This window comes from Tauraco erythrolophus, chromosome 16 (genome assembly GCF_009769465.1).
Source record: "Tauraco erythrolophus isolate bTauEry1 chromosome 16, bTauEry1.pri, whole genome shotgun sequence".
Classification (NCBI taxonomy): Eukaryota; Metazoa; Chordata; class Aves; order Musophagiformes; family Musophagidae; genus Tauraco; species Tauraco erythrolophus.
This window is the reverse complement of record NC_141480.1, coordinates 15,827,650-15,843,546: the sequence shown is the minus strand read 5'-3', so window position 1 is coordinate 15,843,546 and position 15,897 is coordinate 15,827,650. Positions and strand designations below refer to the sequence as shown.

Below are 15,897 nucleotides of genomic sequence, written 5' to 3'. Positions count from 1 at the left end.
TCATCTTCTCTTTGTAACTCTCTTTCGTATCGACCCTCGTATCTCAAAATTTACCTTGCCTTTTCAACACTGAAGATACTGATACTTCAGTCAGCTTCACTAGACTTTTTTTTTTAATGTGATTTTAAAAGCCTTTATTTACCAGTATAATTCTGCACAGGTTAGGAGTCCTCAAGAAAGGACAACCAACACGAGAAAACCAGGTAATTGGTTGGTGAATGTAGAGAAAAAATTAAAAAACACAAACGCATTCAAAGTATTTTGTCAAGAAACTAAAGATTCTTGCAAAGAATTCCTTGAGAGAAGAAAGAATTAGAAACTTTGAAAGACACACTCTACCACCTGCATATCCAAAAATATCTACAGATTTCAGCAGAAATATAAAACCTCAAGCATAACAGTCTCCTTGACAGTAAGACAAGAAGCCACTTTGCACAAGTGCCCTCTCTCCCCTCATCTGCATTTCAGATTACGCTGTATGTTAATTTACAACCTCGAGTCATCAGAAATTTAAGATAGTCCGTACAAAGATGTTTTTAAGCAGAACAGGAGGAAGTTAAATGATAAGGATACACAGTTTGCCCTCCTACACAACAGGGTCTACTTATTACTTTATCTGCTCGAACTGCTAAAAGATTTCCCTTGGATTTTTTGCGAGGGGGTTGTGGCTGCCAAAGATCCTATGCAGAATTAAACCACAATACTCTCTTCTCGGAGCTGCTGACAACAGAAAAATATCTTTTAATAAAAGGCTGTAGGAAGGTAAAGTTTGTGCAGAGATTTAGCTCAACTTCACCCTCTGTCTTGAAAGCTGAAGTGATAAAGCCTTTTAGGTAAGTCGTCTCTGTAGGGGAGAATTTCTCTTACATGAGCAAACAATAAACGAAGTACTTATTTTAAACATCTTATTACATATGAACAAGATCAATTTAAACTGAACAACTTGGCATTTTTTCATGCATATTGTGTAAGCATAGCTCTTGGTAAATTATACTGCTGGACTTAGTGTAGGCTTTAAACATACTAGGTACAATACATCTTATTTTAAAAAAGCATATTTGATATTCACTGATGTTACCAAAATCAGAGTCTGTTCCCTTGCTAAATACCCATGCGGCCCCTAGACACAGAGATTTTAATTCCTGTTCTGAAAAACAGCACCATAAACATGTCCAGTGGCTTAATTTATACAATCACTTTGTGGAAATTTACTGTTCATTTTGGTAACAGCATTTCCTGATATGCCTCCATATCTCCTCTCTTGTAGAACGTTATTTAAGTCACATGAAGAGGATCTAAGGTAAATCTCTACCAGTTTGAGCCATTCGTTTAACGCTTGTACATTCCTGGTGCAAACACAAGTATAGAAGACTTTCCCATGCCTGACAAATACATTAACTACTGCAATTTCTCTGTTATCTGGAAAATGTAAAGAGGGACAAAAAGAGTATCAACTCCACCCTCTCCAACTATAGCTTGAACAATGAGGATACAAAAATAGTGATGCTGGGATAATTAAAATATTTTTAAAATAGCATTCGAAACCACTATATGTTAGGAAAATCATAATTTTCAGGAAAACAAATTTGAATCTAAATTAAATTCCTATTCTCACAATCCACTACTCCACAGCTGAACAGCTGAGCAACAAATTGATACTTTGAATCAATACTATTAAACAATATTCGTATGTTTCACAACACAGTATTACAACTGTGAAAATCACCTCTTAATTTTGGGTTTCTTCAATCTCAAAGACATTCTATTTGTTTGAAGTTATTCCTATGCACAGATACCCCACCTTCTTCTACAGATAACAATCATGTTTTGGAATGTCAAAGTTTCTGATTTATAAATATCACATCTGTATGGTAAGAGGACAGGTTGCCACACTTCTGAAAGTTTTTTTGGTATACGTTTATTCAATTGGATACTAAGATCCTCAGCAGTAAAAGAGATACTGGAGAAAAAATGGATAAATCCTACCTCATTATGTTTTTGTAAGCTGTAGAAATTACAAGGAGACACACAGACAAACATAAAATTCACTCTAAATCAATACTTCAGAGGAATTTTATTAACAAGGACTGTTCTGTGTAGTGCAGTGATGTCCACAGAAAAACCACCACACAGAAAACTCCCTGTGTTGGTTAGATATACTTGGATCAAGGTATAACATTGTTATGCTGTCAAAAAAATGAAGAAAGAAGATTAATTTAAGAGACTGAATTTAAGATGGAGGAGTCTGTCAGGCAATAACAGCTTATGAGAGTTACAAAGTCGACATATAAACATAAAAAGCAAAGCTGACATATTAGATAACCACAAAGCCTGCTTATTCCAAATATACTCTCAATTACAGTCATTCTGGATTACACAAAACGAAAAAAACAGGTTCAGGGAAGCTCAGTATTACAATGCTCCTCTCAGCTTCCATGCTGTCAACCTCTCAAAGCTTCCCGACACGTAACGGAGTCTCCCAACCTCCCGCCTGGGCAAACGCTTGCGGGAAGACAAGGCGGTTTCACCGAGCCCGACTGTGCAACACACATCCCAGCCCTGCACTCACGCTCGGGCAGCGCAAGATCAAGGAAAACGTCATAGCAGCTGCTTGCGGTTTGAAGCTGGACGTCATCGTGCAAGTTAGATGTTCTCTTTGAGGCTCAATTCTAAGAACCAAGCTAAGCCTTTGCTGTGCAAGAGCGTCTCTCAAAGGCCAACAGTTGTGGGCAGGGGACTTTTTTTGAAAAGACCATAACATATTAAGCCAGCACCTCATCTGTGTTGCTTTGTTGCAATTACCCCAGAATAGCCAATGCACAGTAACAAAAGCTTGTTAACAGTAAAAACAAGCACAAAGCTTTGTTTTACTCAAGAAATGGTAGAGAAACGGGCAAACACAGAGAAGAGATTGTTGCGCTGAGTCAACAAGAGAGAAGCACGTAACTGAAGCACTGAAGACATCTAAAACCACAATCTGTTGTGTACACACTGATTTCAGAGAGCAAACAACATTTCACTTTTCTGTGCTGTCTTCTGGCTGAATTTCCACGTTTGAACAATCCTAAATACAAGTACAGGATTTTAGTCTTCTATCAATACTAGATAATATATATTTCCAAATCCCTCAAATTTAATGCTCTTTCCTTCTAATTAGACTGCTCCTAGATCCATAGGCAGCCTTATAAACCACTTTAACATTATTTTAATTTTTCATTATGAAAATTATAAGTGTTCATCAACTTTGGAAGACTCAGCCTTGCAGCTGTGATGTATCATTCCTCATATTATTAACAATGTACTTTCTCAATTCAGTGCTTGAAGCTGACATTGGGGATAATGTCCTAGGAGTTTTATTTTTGTTTGTAAGAATTTAGAAAAAAAAACTTAATAGGAGCATACACATATAGTTGCCTATCGACACACAAAATTTTATTCACTATCGTGATTTTAAAATTAGTGTCAAAATATAATTGCACTAAATTTAGCAGACTCCTTAGAAACTAAACTCCAAACCCCAAACCAAGAAACTATCTGACTAATACTACTCTGTCCAGCACTCCATCCCTTTGGTAAGATTACTTAAGCAAGAATGATGTCCAGACTACCACTTTTTCTGCAGTAAACTTTCAGCATATCGTGAATAATTTTCATTGAAGGTAATAGCTTCCCAGAAAGAATAAGCAACATTTTAGATTTGCTTCAATATTGTTCAAATGCGTATCTTAGGGATACAAAAACTCCAAGAGACAACTGGACAGCGCTATGAAATGGAGTGGAATATTACTTATAAAAAGGGTTTTTAGCCCTGTAACTACATAATTTGAAATACTAATATTATATTTATAATATTTAATATGTCATCTTAAACTGCCATCTTTAAAACACAGTATTCTACTGGAAGTAATTTGAAAAAGCTAGAATACTGTGCTAGACCAGTTACCACAGAATGGACCATTTGCTTGAGGGAATGAAATTTATGCCATTTGTTCTATATCATGGGGTTGTTTGTTTGCTTAATTTGTTGTCGTGGTTTTTTTTTTTTTAATTATCAGATTTAACATTGCCTCTGGCTTACACAGCAAAACCTAAAATACTGATAATTTTTACTTCAATACTTATACAAACTGAGTTGATTAATGTATTTGAGAAGACAAAGTTGTACTGAACTGAGTCATTCCGCAACTGAGCTCTTACTGTTTCATCTAATCAAAATTAAAACTTATTTCTAGTCAGCATCAGCACACGACATGCTAATTTCCAGGTAAAAACTGACCAAATGCTATTCTACCTTCTTCACACGGGAAAAAATACTACTGATGTTGGATATTTGGGGTTTTTTTGTTAACATTAGACATTTCTTGACATTCTACAAACAACAAAATTCCAAAAAGCTTCAGCTGTAGCACGCTCTGTAATCCCACCGTACATGAAACTTTCCATGAAGTTTAGGTCACACATGAGACGCTTACAGAAGCAGCACAGTGACAGCAATTTCAAGTACCTTACTTTGCTGCAGCAATGATTGTGCAAACATTTCATGGTCGCGAGGAAAAGAGCTAAGTAGCATCATCGAACACGACGGTAGTTACACAGAGTGCAGAGAACAGAATCATACGCAAGACAACAGGTGCTGCTTTTAGTGTTATGCCAAGAACACTTTCAAGTGTCAAATTCAGTTTGCAGCATCCAGTTTTTTTACCAAAGTTTACAAAATGGCCTAGTTTTTACCTACTGTGTTTTCCATAACATTTCTTTAGGTGGGTAATTCCTCTCTCCGTTTTAGAGACTTGCTCAAACTCAGCTAAAATGAAATCTCTTACTTTACTTTTCACTGCATTAAGAAAAAAGATAACTGGGTTTTGAGTTTTCCTGTATAAAATTTCTGCATCAATTTTAACAAGGTTCTATCACACACACACACAAACATCTGAGACTCACTCTATTCCATGTATAAGAAACAGCATTCCTTACTGGGGCTTTTCTCCAAACAGCTGTAACAGAAATCTTTTGGTTCTGAACTAAACAGGACGTAGGGATTGCCACCAGTGGAGGAGTAGGAATCACAAACAGCTATAACCCAAATATTCTAAGGAAATGTAAGCAAGTAATTACAAATAAAACTGCTTACATTCATGCAACTTGTTTGGCAACAGCAGTATACCATAAGGAAAGCTGCTACAATTCATAACAGCATCTTGTAATAAAACAGCTTTATGCATCCCTCTCAAACTGTTTAATGCTCAAATCTCATCAGATGGCTGAGTAAGCATTACACTTTGGGACAGTAAATCTCTGTTTCCAATATGCTCTACATCCACAGACATGTACTTTTGTATTCACTGTAAGACACTTCCAGCTAAGCACGCATTAAAAAAAATAGCACTATATAAAAATATCTGCATGCTATTTTGTCTAGTCAGCTATCTAGACTCTGAAAAAATTCGGAAACCTTGAAGGACCAGCAGCTCAACAGAAAATGACTGCTACCAGGAAAAACTCATTTGAGGTTTGGATTTACAAACATGAAAGCAATAGGAAAGGGCTATCCTTATCCACATCACTAAGGCATATACGGGATTGCTATGGTATGTTTCGCTTCCTTTAGAGACTAAAAGATAGGAAAGAGTTTAGAAATGAGCAACAAATCTGAATTGATGACAGAAGATGATACTGTACAGGCAGATGCTTGAAGAGCTCTACCTAGACAGAACAAGCTCACAGAAAAGATGACTGGTTTAACTGCAACATCTAATGGAATCTGTAAACAAAAAACACTGGCTATTATGGGTATTCAATAAAACAGAAAAGGGCATCACCAGATCTGACAGCTAGCAACTGAAGCCAGTTTCCAAAATCCAAAGAGAAGCTGGCATCTGCTTTTAACGTGGAGGCCAACCTCCCACAGACGCTGCCTGACAATGGAAATGATGGATTTTCTGCCTATTCATGTTTTCAAGACTCCAGAATGTGCTTCATTCAAGGACAGATTACTGGGATCAATGTAGAAATAATCTGACGAAAGTTAATGAGCAACTGGATAGCAGGGCAAACAAGATAACTGGTAGGTCTTCTGACCTTAAACTCTGAATCCAGAGACAAATAATAGACATATAAAAAAAAGAACAACTAAAAAATGCTAGGCCCTGCTTACCCAATTATACTTGCTTCTCGTTTTCTACTGATTTTGATTCTCATTGACAGGCTTTAAGTGAATTGGTCAGCAGCACTTTGACTCAACTCCAAAACATCCATGGTTCTGTAAGGAAGAAAATGAGTTTTGGGTCGTGTCTTTGTTTGTTTGTTTGTTTGCTTGAAAGTTTCCTTATGTTTTTCTTACTAAGTAAACTGTGTGTATTTGGATCCAGTCACAACATTTGAAAAGCTTCTAAAAATCACTTAATCCATTTGAGGTATTAGGAGAACAAACAGGGACAAGAAAATATAAACACAGTAATCATCACCACAGTCCAACTCAGTTGTCCACTGAGTCTAGAATTTAGTCCCCAACAATAGTAAGATATTTCAAAAGAACGTAGGGGAAAAAAGGTGTAAAAGACGATTACAGAATAAACATAATAAACACCTCAAACCTGTTCCCAAAGCGTTTGAGATGAAAACTGCCTTGTGCATTGGAGCAGTGTACACACTCTGGTGCTTAACCCATCTTCCACATACTCCAAAAATATACAACTGTCTTTTATTGTCTATTATTTGACAAATGTCAAATTTCCTTATTTTCCAGAAGATGCAGACCTTAAAAACATCTGATATCAGAGAGTTCAACAATGTATAATCCAAAATAAATGTCTTTTGTCAGTTTAAAATGCATGGATTTCCATTTTATTTAAGTATTTATTTCTTTCTGTATTACCAGAAAGAAGGAAGAGAAGCAGAAGGCTTAATTTCTCTTTACCAGAAAACGAGCTTTAGAGGAGTTCCCAGGTTCACAGCAGAAACAAAACAATATTCAATAGAGCAAATTCTTGACTACATGACTTCTAAAGACTAATTTTCTGGTACATGCCTAGGATGCAGGGACAAAGATGTAAAATTCAATCGTAAAAGCTTTTTTTAAATCTAATATTTTCATGGTAACAGGTGTATTAGAAAAGCAGCTGAGTCTCTTCTTTCTATGAGTTTGAGAACACTCAGAAGTAATCATCCTCCTTTCCAAATTCTTGCTCGAAGATACACCCTGAAAAATATCTGTTAAACTACAAATCCTTGTGAAGATAAGAACCCAGAGTAGGTGCAATATTTTCAGAATTTGCACAAGTTAGGAATTTTTGTTAGTAGGATTAATCAGTAACTAAATATTTTAATTTAGAGTATCTTATTTTAAAAAGAAAAATATTATTTCATCTCCTTGGAGTACATCATTTCCCTTTACAATGGATTTTAATATGAGAAAGAGCATCCACATGGACACGCCTAAATATTAGAAACTTCTTAGAAAAGTGTGTGCGTGTGAGAAAATGGAGAAGGATTTACAGGATCAAAAATTATTATTTTCAGTATCCAAAGTCTTAGACTTCTATTAGACAGCCGAGCAAAGGGATGAGGAGAAAAGAAACCATACAAAGAACAGGTTTTCTTCCACATTTATTTAGGCCCTAGCGTCATAAGGTGAGCAAACACTACTCCTATTTTGAAGCACAGGATTTTTTTTGCTTCATACAATATGTAACTACAAAGTATGGCAAGCGTAATTCCTATGTTTTTGTAAAGATTTTTGCATTAAAATGGTTACTAAGCCTATTCTAGAGTAGTCCGAAGGCCTTTAAAAAATTTCATTTATTCACACTGTGTGCCTACTACATGAGTTGATAATTTCTACTTTTTAGAAGTTATTCTTTTATATTTAGTTTACATAATTTTCATGTAACTTTGTAAATAGTTAAAAAAAAGAAAACCACTAGTTTAACTTAATCATTAACTAATGAGGAGCCCAGTACATCTGCAGTAAAAAAAGCATTGGAAATCCCTGCATTCTGATTCTCTAATTTAAACTGTAAACAAATGCTGATTTTTAATGATGATCACCAGCAAGAAACTGACAAGAATAACAAATTTTTCTCTGAGAGAAACTGCGTGTGTACACAGACTTCAGCTATTATGTCTAGCTGTTGTTTATTCTACGAATATATATTCATAGTGGAATTGTACTACGCTTTTCAGCACTGGTCATACTAATTATTACTGGAGTTCTCTGTCAGCATCATAGCCTCTCTGTGTAAAGTTTCATAAGACAGTATTTTATTAAACTCCAACTTCACCTCTATTATGTTCTCCGAGAACAAGATTCCCGGCAATACTTTAATTGATTAATTGTGTATTTAGCTTGCTAGCTGATTACATTCTTTCCATAGCAATGACGCGTTAAATACTGCAACGTGCCACCTCCGAATTGCTGGGCTGGAATACACCTTCTGTCAGGCAGGATCTGCTCTCTCAGAGGAGGACTCCTAACAGCCAAGATCCTGCTCCAGAAGCTGGCTCCACCAGCCAAACCAGCCAGGTAAGAGAGCAAGAGTTACACTTCCATTCACCAAGTCTGTGTCAGACAGTCTGACTTCTGACGCTCTTTCCAGCAGGTCCGAGCAACCAACCTCACTCAGTAAATTAAGTCATAACATATGAAGATATGAAATGGTGCAACACCAATAAAGGAGGATGGGAGGGGAATGAAAGGGAAGTGGGAAGTAAGAGATTATCAGGAAAACTGATTTAAACTACCATTTACAAATCAGGGAGTTTGTGCTCAAAAGGGAAAAACCAAACACAAAAGAGCAAAAGGAAAAAAAATATGCATACTGACTTGGAAGTACTTCGAAGACTGATCGTCTATGCCATGATATCTCCTTGAAAAGCCACTTCTAAAGAGATTTCTTTCTGATTTTATGTTATTGTGACTCAGATCTAACATACACAAAGTTTTAGTTTAATTTGTATTTATCAGCAGATCTTAACATTACAGCTCAAAAGGCTCCTTGACTGACACTAGAGTATCAAAGAAGGGAGACATGTTACATTTTCAGTGGTCTTTCTTATGTTTGCCTTTCCTAAAAGCATATTTGGGCAAGGGCGCTATAAGGGTTTGCACTTTTATTTATTTACTACTATAGTAATGCTGCTACATAGCTTCATTATTAACAACATCAACACAGATGAAAGCACAGATGAAAAGTGTTTTTAAATCACATAACAATAAGAACAATATAATCTTTTATGATTTGAGGAGGAAGAAGGTAGGGGAGGGAGGTTTTTATTCAACATCTTTGCTTTATTAAATAAGGTATACATATTAAAATATAAGTTTTTATTTCGTGCTAATGCCATGCTTTCCAGAGAACATAAATTGAATGCAGTTATCTCACCTTAATACCTGTTTTACACTGGGATCACGTATCTCTTAGGTAACCATTAAAACCAAAGTAAATCTTCATTCAACAGCAGTGAAAGTTACATGTGTGCACCAGTTATAACAGGAAATTTGCCTTGAGGCCTTTTTCCCTGCCACAAGCTACCCTACATCCGAATCCCTGTTAAAGGCTTCCTCCTTAAGCTTCTGCCAAAAATTCTGTTTGATTATGTAAGTGTATGGATATTCCAGAAAGCAACATATTGTAGAATGCAACTCACAACCTAACATGACAAAAAAAAAAAAAAAAAAAATGTGCTCCCACTCTAACCAGAATATGAGAAAAAGTTTTATTTAATATCTTTAATCCAAATCTATATAAAGAAAATGTAATTTTCAAAAGGTCACAGGTTCTGGAAAGAAGTATTAAAACTAAAATTAGTAAAACTCAGTCGAATTTGGAAGGGATACACTAATTTGAGCCTAAAAGTTGAGTATGACTCACGTTTGACGACTCACGTTTGACCAAAATCTCATCTTGGTGTTATTGGGAATACAAGCAGTGAGACAAGTCTAGTTAGCCTGTGAACGTGTAACAGCAGCTACCCCTCTGCACAGCAGCACATTGGACATAGCACAACACAGAACATCTGACCACAATAACTTTAAATCTGAAGAAACTTAATCACTCTCATGAAATTTTCTTACTGCAGTGCAGATCTTCAAATGTGTCCCAGTAAACTATCCGGTGACATTTATAAAGTGAAGAAGAACAAGAAGAGAAAACAACATTTGCTTTTCTCAGAAATCAGAGCTGCCCCAGAGCAGGCTGTAAAAACTAAAATGTAGATTCATCAAACTGGTTTGGGTTACTTTGGTGATTGTTCTGTTTTTGGTTTTGGTTTTTGTTTGGGTTTTTTGTTTATTTGTGGGTTTTTCCTTTGTTTTGTTTTGTTGATATTTTTCTTTTTTCTTCAAGAAATCTATTCAATATATATGGAGAAAAGATGCAGCCTGAAACACCCAAGAGATGACGAGTAGTATGGCATAGTGACACAACTTCATGTGAAAGAAACCTGAGCGCATGACGCTGCCCAAGTGTCCCTCTCCGAGAATTCTGCTGCGATAACTTAATTTGATATTTGATGTTAATAAAAATGGTGAGCAATCTTAAGAGACATTATAAGGGATTTATTATAATCATTCTCACTACTTTTCTCTAGCTCCCGTTAACATGTCTATAGTGTTAAATAGGACACAAAAAGCACACATTTTTTAGTATATGGAATTTGAGCTAACATACAGAAAGGTACTGGCTGTTGTTCTTTACTGAAATTATCTTGCCAAACAAAAAGAGATGCTGCGACATATACAAAGCAATTGAACTGTGCTAAAAAAATTCAAAAGATTTCATAAGACTGTTGGGACCAGTTTAATATGATTGTGGTTTTTTGACTTACTTTCAATAACTTCAATCATACACTCTAGTTGTTCTAACATTTCACAGCAGAGATTTACTGCTAAACCAGACCTGACCTGAGAATGAGAAAGCAGTCAATTCAGTGTAACTATTGGCTAATAAATTTTGCATCAGCTGAAGCCTGGCATTTGGCTCAGGCAGAAATACAAAATCCATGAGCTATGAATGCCAAGTGAGGAACTCTGGAATACTAAGCTTTACAATCACCCCTTTGAAACCCAGTTTAAAACTCTTAACAACTCAGTAGAGTGTTCTTCTAAGCACATGTTGGTTCCAAAGTATACTCAAAGAAAAATTGCCTTTTAAAGCAACCTCTTTAAAGAAAGGTTTTCCAAAATCCTTATTTTTGGCCTTAAAGGACATCTACCTTCACCATACTATGTCACCATATGAAGTCAGAAAGAAGGTATCTTTTTTATTAAAAAAAAAAAAAAGGGTACAGTTTAATAGCATACAGAGAAATTCACATATTGCCAGAAGATTGCAAAATATTCCAAATATTCAGAGGTGTCAGAACTATTGTCAAGCTTGTGAGATATTCTACCAGAAAGTAGAAAAGTTTCTATTAATCTTAAACCACAGCATTCAAAAAGGTCTCCTCAACTTTCAGTAAAAGTTGTAATGTTCGAATGCTCTCTCGGATCCACTGAAGGACAATATTTTTCAGAACAATTGACTAATGAACATCCAGTGCAGGTATTGAATCACAAACACATTTCTATCTATATTAGGGCAAATCTAAAACAAATTAATAGCTCAAGCATGCATTGGACCTTTCATTTTAGCCAAGAAACTGAACATGTGTTTTGAAAAGGATCAGGCAATAAGCTTGACACAAAAATACTAAACCTATTCTGAATCACTTTGTGCAAATATTGTTACTGATACATTAAAAACAGATTTTAGAAGAGGAATTTTATTACTTAAGAAATCACAGGTAAACATCTTAGAAAAAGCACAGTACAAGTAATGCCATACTAAGGTGCTTCAGGTAAATATAGAGTCACGTCACCCCTTCAAGCCTTTATACCAGACCTTCCAAATACCACACCAGAAAGTAGCATCTACGACAAAGGAACTTTTCTTTGGTAGGCACATTTGTCAATGAGTAGCAGAAAAAGCTCATTTCAAAACACGCAAACGATGACAAGGTTTTTAGGTTGTATTCTCAGAGTTGAACTGTCATAAACAAAAATGGAAGTAGTACAACTTGGTCTTTTCAAAACCCACTAAGACAGCAGCTAAAACCAACTGCTTTGCGCAGTTCTAGTGCCATGGTTAAACCAGATACTTTTCAATAAGTCAAATGCATATAGCTTTACTAGTAGAAGAGACAAAATACTGAGGAAAATATCTACAATTGCTTAAAAATATGTCAAACTTTTTTATAACAGAAGAATAAAAAGTTCTCTAAAGACTATTTACTTTAAGCATGTTTATTTCCTACAGAATTTAATCCCATCAAAACACCCTCTCAAATTTAGAATAAATTTACATGTATAAATTCCTAGATTTCTGCAGCTGGATACTGCATGTGTAAGATGTAACGCACAGTATTTCCTACTACATGAACCACACTTTTATCCATATAATAATAATGCAGAAAGTGAGAACACGTACCAAGTTTTAATCTAGATCTACCTGGACAGCATCTCAAATATCATGCCAGTAGAGGAACTTCACAATCAGAAAGATACCGAGCTTTCAAATACGAAGAATCATCATACAGACTTATTTTCTCAAGAAATGTGTTTTCTAAACTTAAGAAAAGCAGAAAAATAAGGAGCTATTGCTCACGTTATTTAACTAAAAACTTACTGTGGCTCTCTAAAATAAACTTTATTAATCTAGATATAACAACACAGACTAGCAGGAGGGAAAAAAACTAGTAACAGTAATAATAATAATAATAAAAAACACCTTTGGAGCGTTTCAATTCAGTTACCAACAATTTGCACTCCCCTTCATAAAGAGGGCAGATAAGAACACATTAAGAGCAGGAGGAGGATGAACAGTTGTCAAATCAGTAATCAAGAGAAAAAGAACACCCTCATGAAATGCCGAATAATGACCTGGAAACTAACACGCAGCACTTGAGCTGAAGCATCAATCATCCAGATAGGGAAAAGTAATATTTAGATGACTCCTGTACACAAAGGCTGAACAAACCACAGTGAAAATGGCTCCAGCAGCTCATATGATCTAGCTGCAGTTTGATGTGTTATCTCTAGGTAAATATCTATAAGCAATGAAAGACCCTACAAGAACAGAGATTACCTTCAGAAAATAGAACTGGATGTTTGATAGACCAAGCACAATGCAAACACTTCCAAATGTCTGTACACAAATGTGAGAGAAATAAGGGATTAGACAAGGGTTTAATTAGCGATGCTAATTAATAGATATTTTGATTTAAAGGTGAAGACAGACACTGACTGCTGGCAGAATGCTTTGAACAAGTTGCATGACAGGATATCAAGTATAAAAAATGACCTTTAATTGAATGATCTCCACAGAGAAGTGTGATAACTTAGAATTTCCTGAGTCAAAATACTGGAAATGTGCAGCAGAGAACTATCATAAAGCCATTAACAAGCACATATATAAAATAGCAGTTTCAGAAATTAAAGATGTACTAGATAATTCCCCTTCCATAGAAAGGGGCACAAAGGGCTACACATTTCTGCCTCAAAACTGCCTGTATCTTGCTGGATATAAACCATATCTCATTCTTCAACTGAAACTAAACCACGTAATTTATTTTAAAAACCTTATCTAATTGTTGACTGAGTGACAAGTTAATCAGGCTATTTGGTCAAGTTGACCAGATGATTAAACACTGTTCCTATCAAGCAACATTCACTACTGGTTTCAACACACAGACTTGTGATTTACTGAGACAAGTAAAAACCTGAATGAGAGTAAAACTAGGTGTGTGTACAGTGCAAAGGCATAATCACAGTTTTTTCAACTAAAACCATTTAGATTGTTAGTTCGTTACTTCATTGGACACAACAAGTATTTACACAGAGGAACATTTTATAAAAGAACTGATTACTTCACCTTGCTTACAAGTTCACATGGGCAGGTTCTTTCAAATATTAGTTCTAGGATCTCGATACTGCGATAATGTGTTATAGCCTATTATAAAAGTAATTAGATGAGTTTCCTCCTGTCAGATTTTTTGAGGTGAAGGGTAAGCAGTGACAAAATGAAGTCAGAGGAAACAGCATTCCCATTCCCACATTTCAATTACACAGCGGTTAAGAACAGGAAAGGAATTCTGAGGCACCTGATTAATAAAGAATATATGTTGGTTGTATGGGGTTTTACCATAACAGTGGTTTATTTATCTTTTCAGTACAGATACTCTGTTAAAGATGGACAAGTGCAAGTGAAAATGCCATTATTTCTAAAATGAATCTAGGAAACAGAATATAAAGTTAGAATCCTGGCAACCCTGAGATCCATGACAAATACAACACCTGGTTAAGGGTCACCAGCGTTCGTGTTTATCAGATGTTTTGAACAGTGGATCCTGGTTTGCCTCATTTACAAATAGTTAATACCGACAGTATCAGAAATCTGAGAAGAGAAAGAAGTTCCTAATTTAACACAAACCAGTTGAAATAATGGTAAAACAGCAACCATTCTCCTACAGTTCTTTCATTAAAACTCCTTATAACACCAGTATACTTTAACAGGCAACAGAGATTGTCTACCAAGGATTACTGTAAAAGAAACTGGTTCCGACTTTAAACATACCTTGTCTTGGAAACTCATCCGACTCCCTGTGAACCAGGTCAGAAACTCGATTTCCATAGTGCATCCTGGTGTCATGATCATACGCCTTCAGTGTCTCACTTGAGCTGTAAGACTTCTGAGTGGGTACTCTGCAGTCCTCACTGTCCAGTGAAGAACTTGTATAGCGACATTCCTTTCCGCACCGGCCCCTCGTCAGAGAACGGTGTCTTCTATCTTTTATATCCATTATGCTCAACCAGGTAGGAGGTTTTCAGAAGAGTTACTCTTTTATTTGGGGTCGGTCACTGTCACCTATAAACAAGACAGGATAAAAAGAGTGAGCAATGTTGCTACTACTTTTGTTTTACTCTACTCTTCCTGACTTATCCTTGAAGATCAATGCAGCACAGATTGAGAAGAAAGAGAAGACCCATATGATGCATCCTTAGAAATTGAAATAATTGACCTGAATGGGTGGGGGAAAGAAGAATCAAATGCTCTAAGAGAACTGCGTTCTATCTAAATTATCATCTCATTGAAGAGTTTAAAAAATAATGATAAAACAAAAACACCTATCTTTTGATTTTTGAATGAGCACTGACAACAACACAGAACCGGCAGAATAGTATCTGTTCCTGTTACACAACAGCACAAAGAAAAGCAGACTCAAACTGGCTGTAATTATTTCCGTTCTTCCTGCAGGAGGGCTTGCAATTAAGAATGAAGCATTCGAGAGAGCTGCATAGAGGAGATTATTCCTACTCAACATTAATACATCACAAAGGTGTACATTATCCTTTAACCATGTGCTCACAAGCGGCAGCAACTGATTTTATTGCCACTGGATAACACAATCCAAGGCCCTGTTCGCAATAAAAGTTGGGCCAGGTACCTCCGGTGGTCCTTTCCAGTCTCAACATTTCTGCATTTTATGAATCTCTGAACACACTTTGGGAATTGGCTGCTCTTGAGCTCCACAGAACATGACTAGATGCTCTTCTTCACAACCCCTCTAGAAACTGACCAGTTTCCCCATCTCAGCAGCTGGAGCTCTTCAAAACTGTGTAAATATCTTCTTGCTCACTGGACCAGAAAGAAAGAGATTCTCACAGTCAACTTAATTAGCACACCTTTACTACAGCATATATTCTTTAATATAACACATGGTTAGCATGCATAAACTGCACAACGAAAGATACTGCAGAAAGCAAGAAATACACTAAGCATGAGCACCCTAACCACTGGAGCACTAATTATTTCGGGTTGGTATATGTATGTATGTCTTTCTCTCATGGCATCCCATGCCCAG

At 36.1% G+C, this 15,897-nt stretch overlaps 1 protein-coding gene across 5 annotated transcripts in view; it reads right to left on the bottom strand.

Annotated features, from left to right (window-relative positions):
- TENM2 (teneurin transmembrane protein 2) overlaps positions 1-14,835 on the bottom strand; it is a 523,826-nt gene extending 508,991 nt beyond the window's left edge. For all 5 annotated transcript variants that reach the window (XM_086621658.1, XM_086621659.1, XM_086621661.1 and 2 more), the window contains exon 1: positions 14,610-14,835. In XM_086621658.1, coding sequence (XP_086477784.1) covers positions 14,610-14,835 — 226 coding nt within the window. The remainder of the gene's footprint in view (positions 1-14,609) is intronic.
- Positions 14,836-15,897: the final 1,062 nt, after the last annotated feature.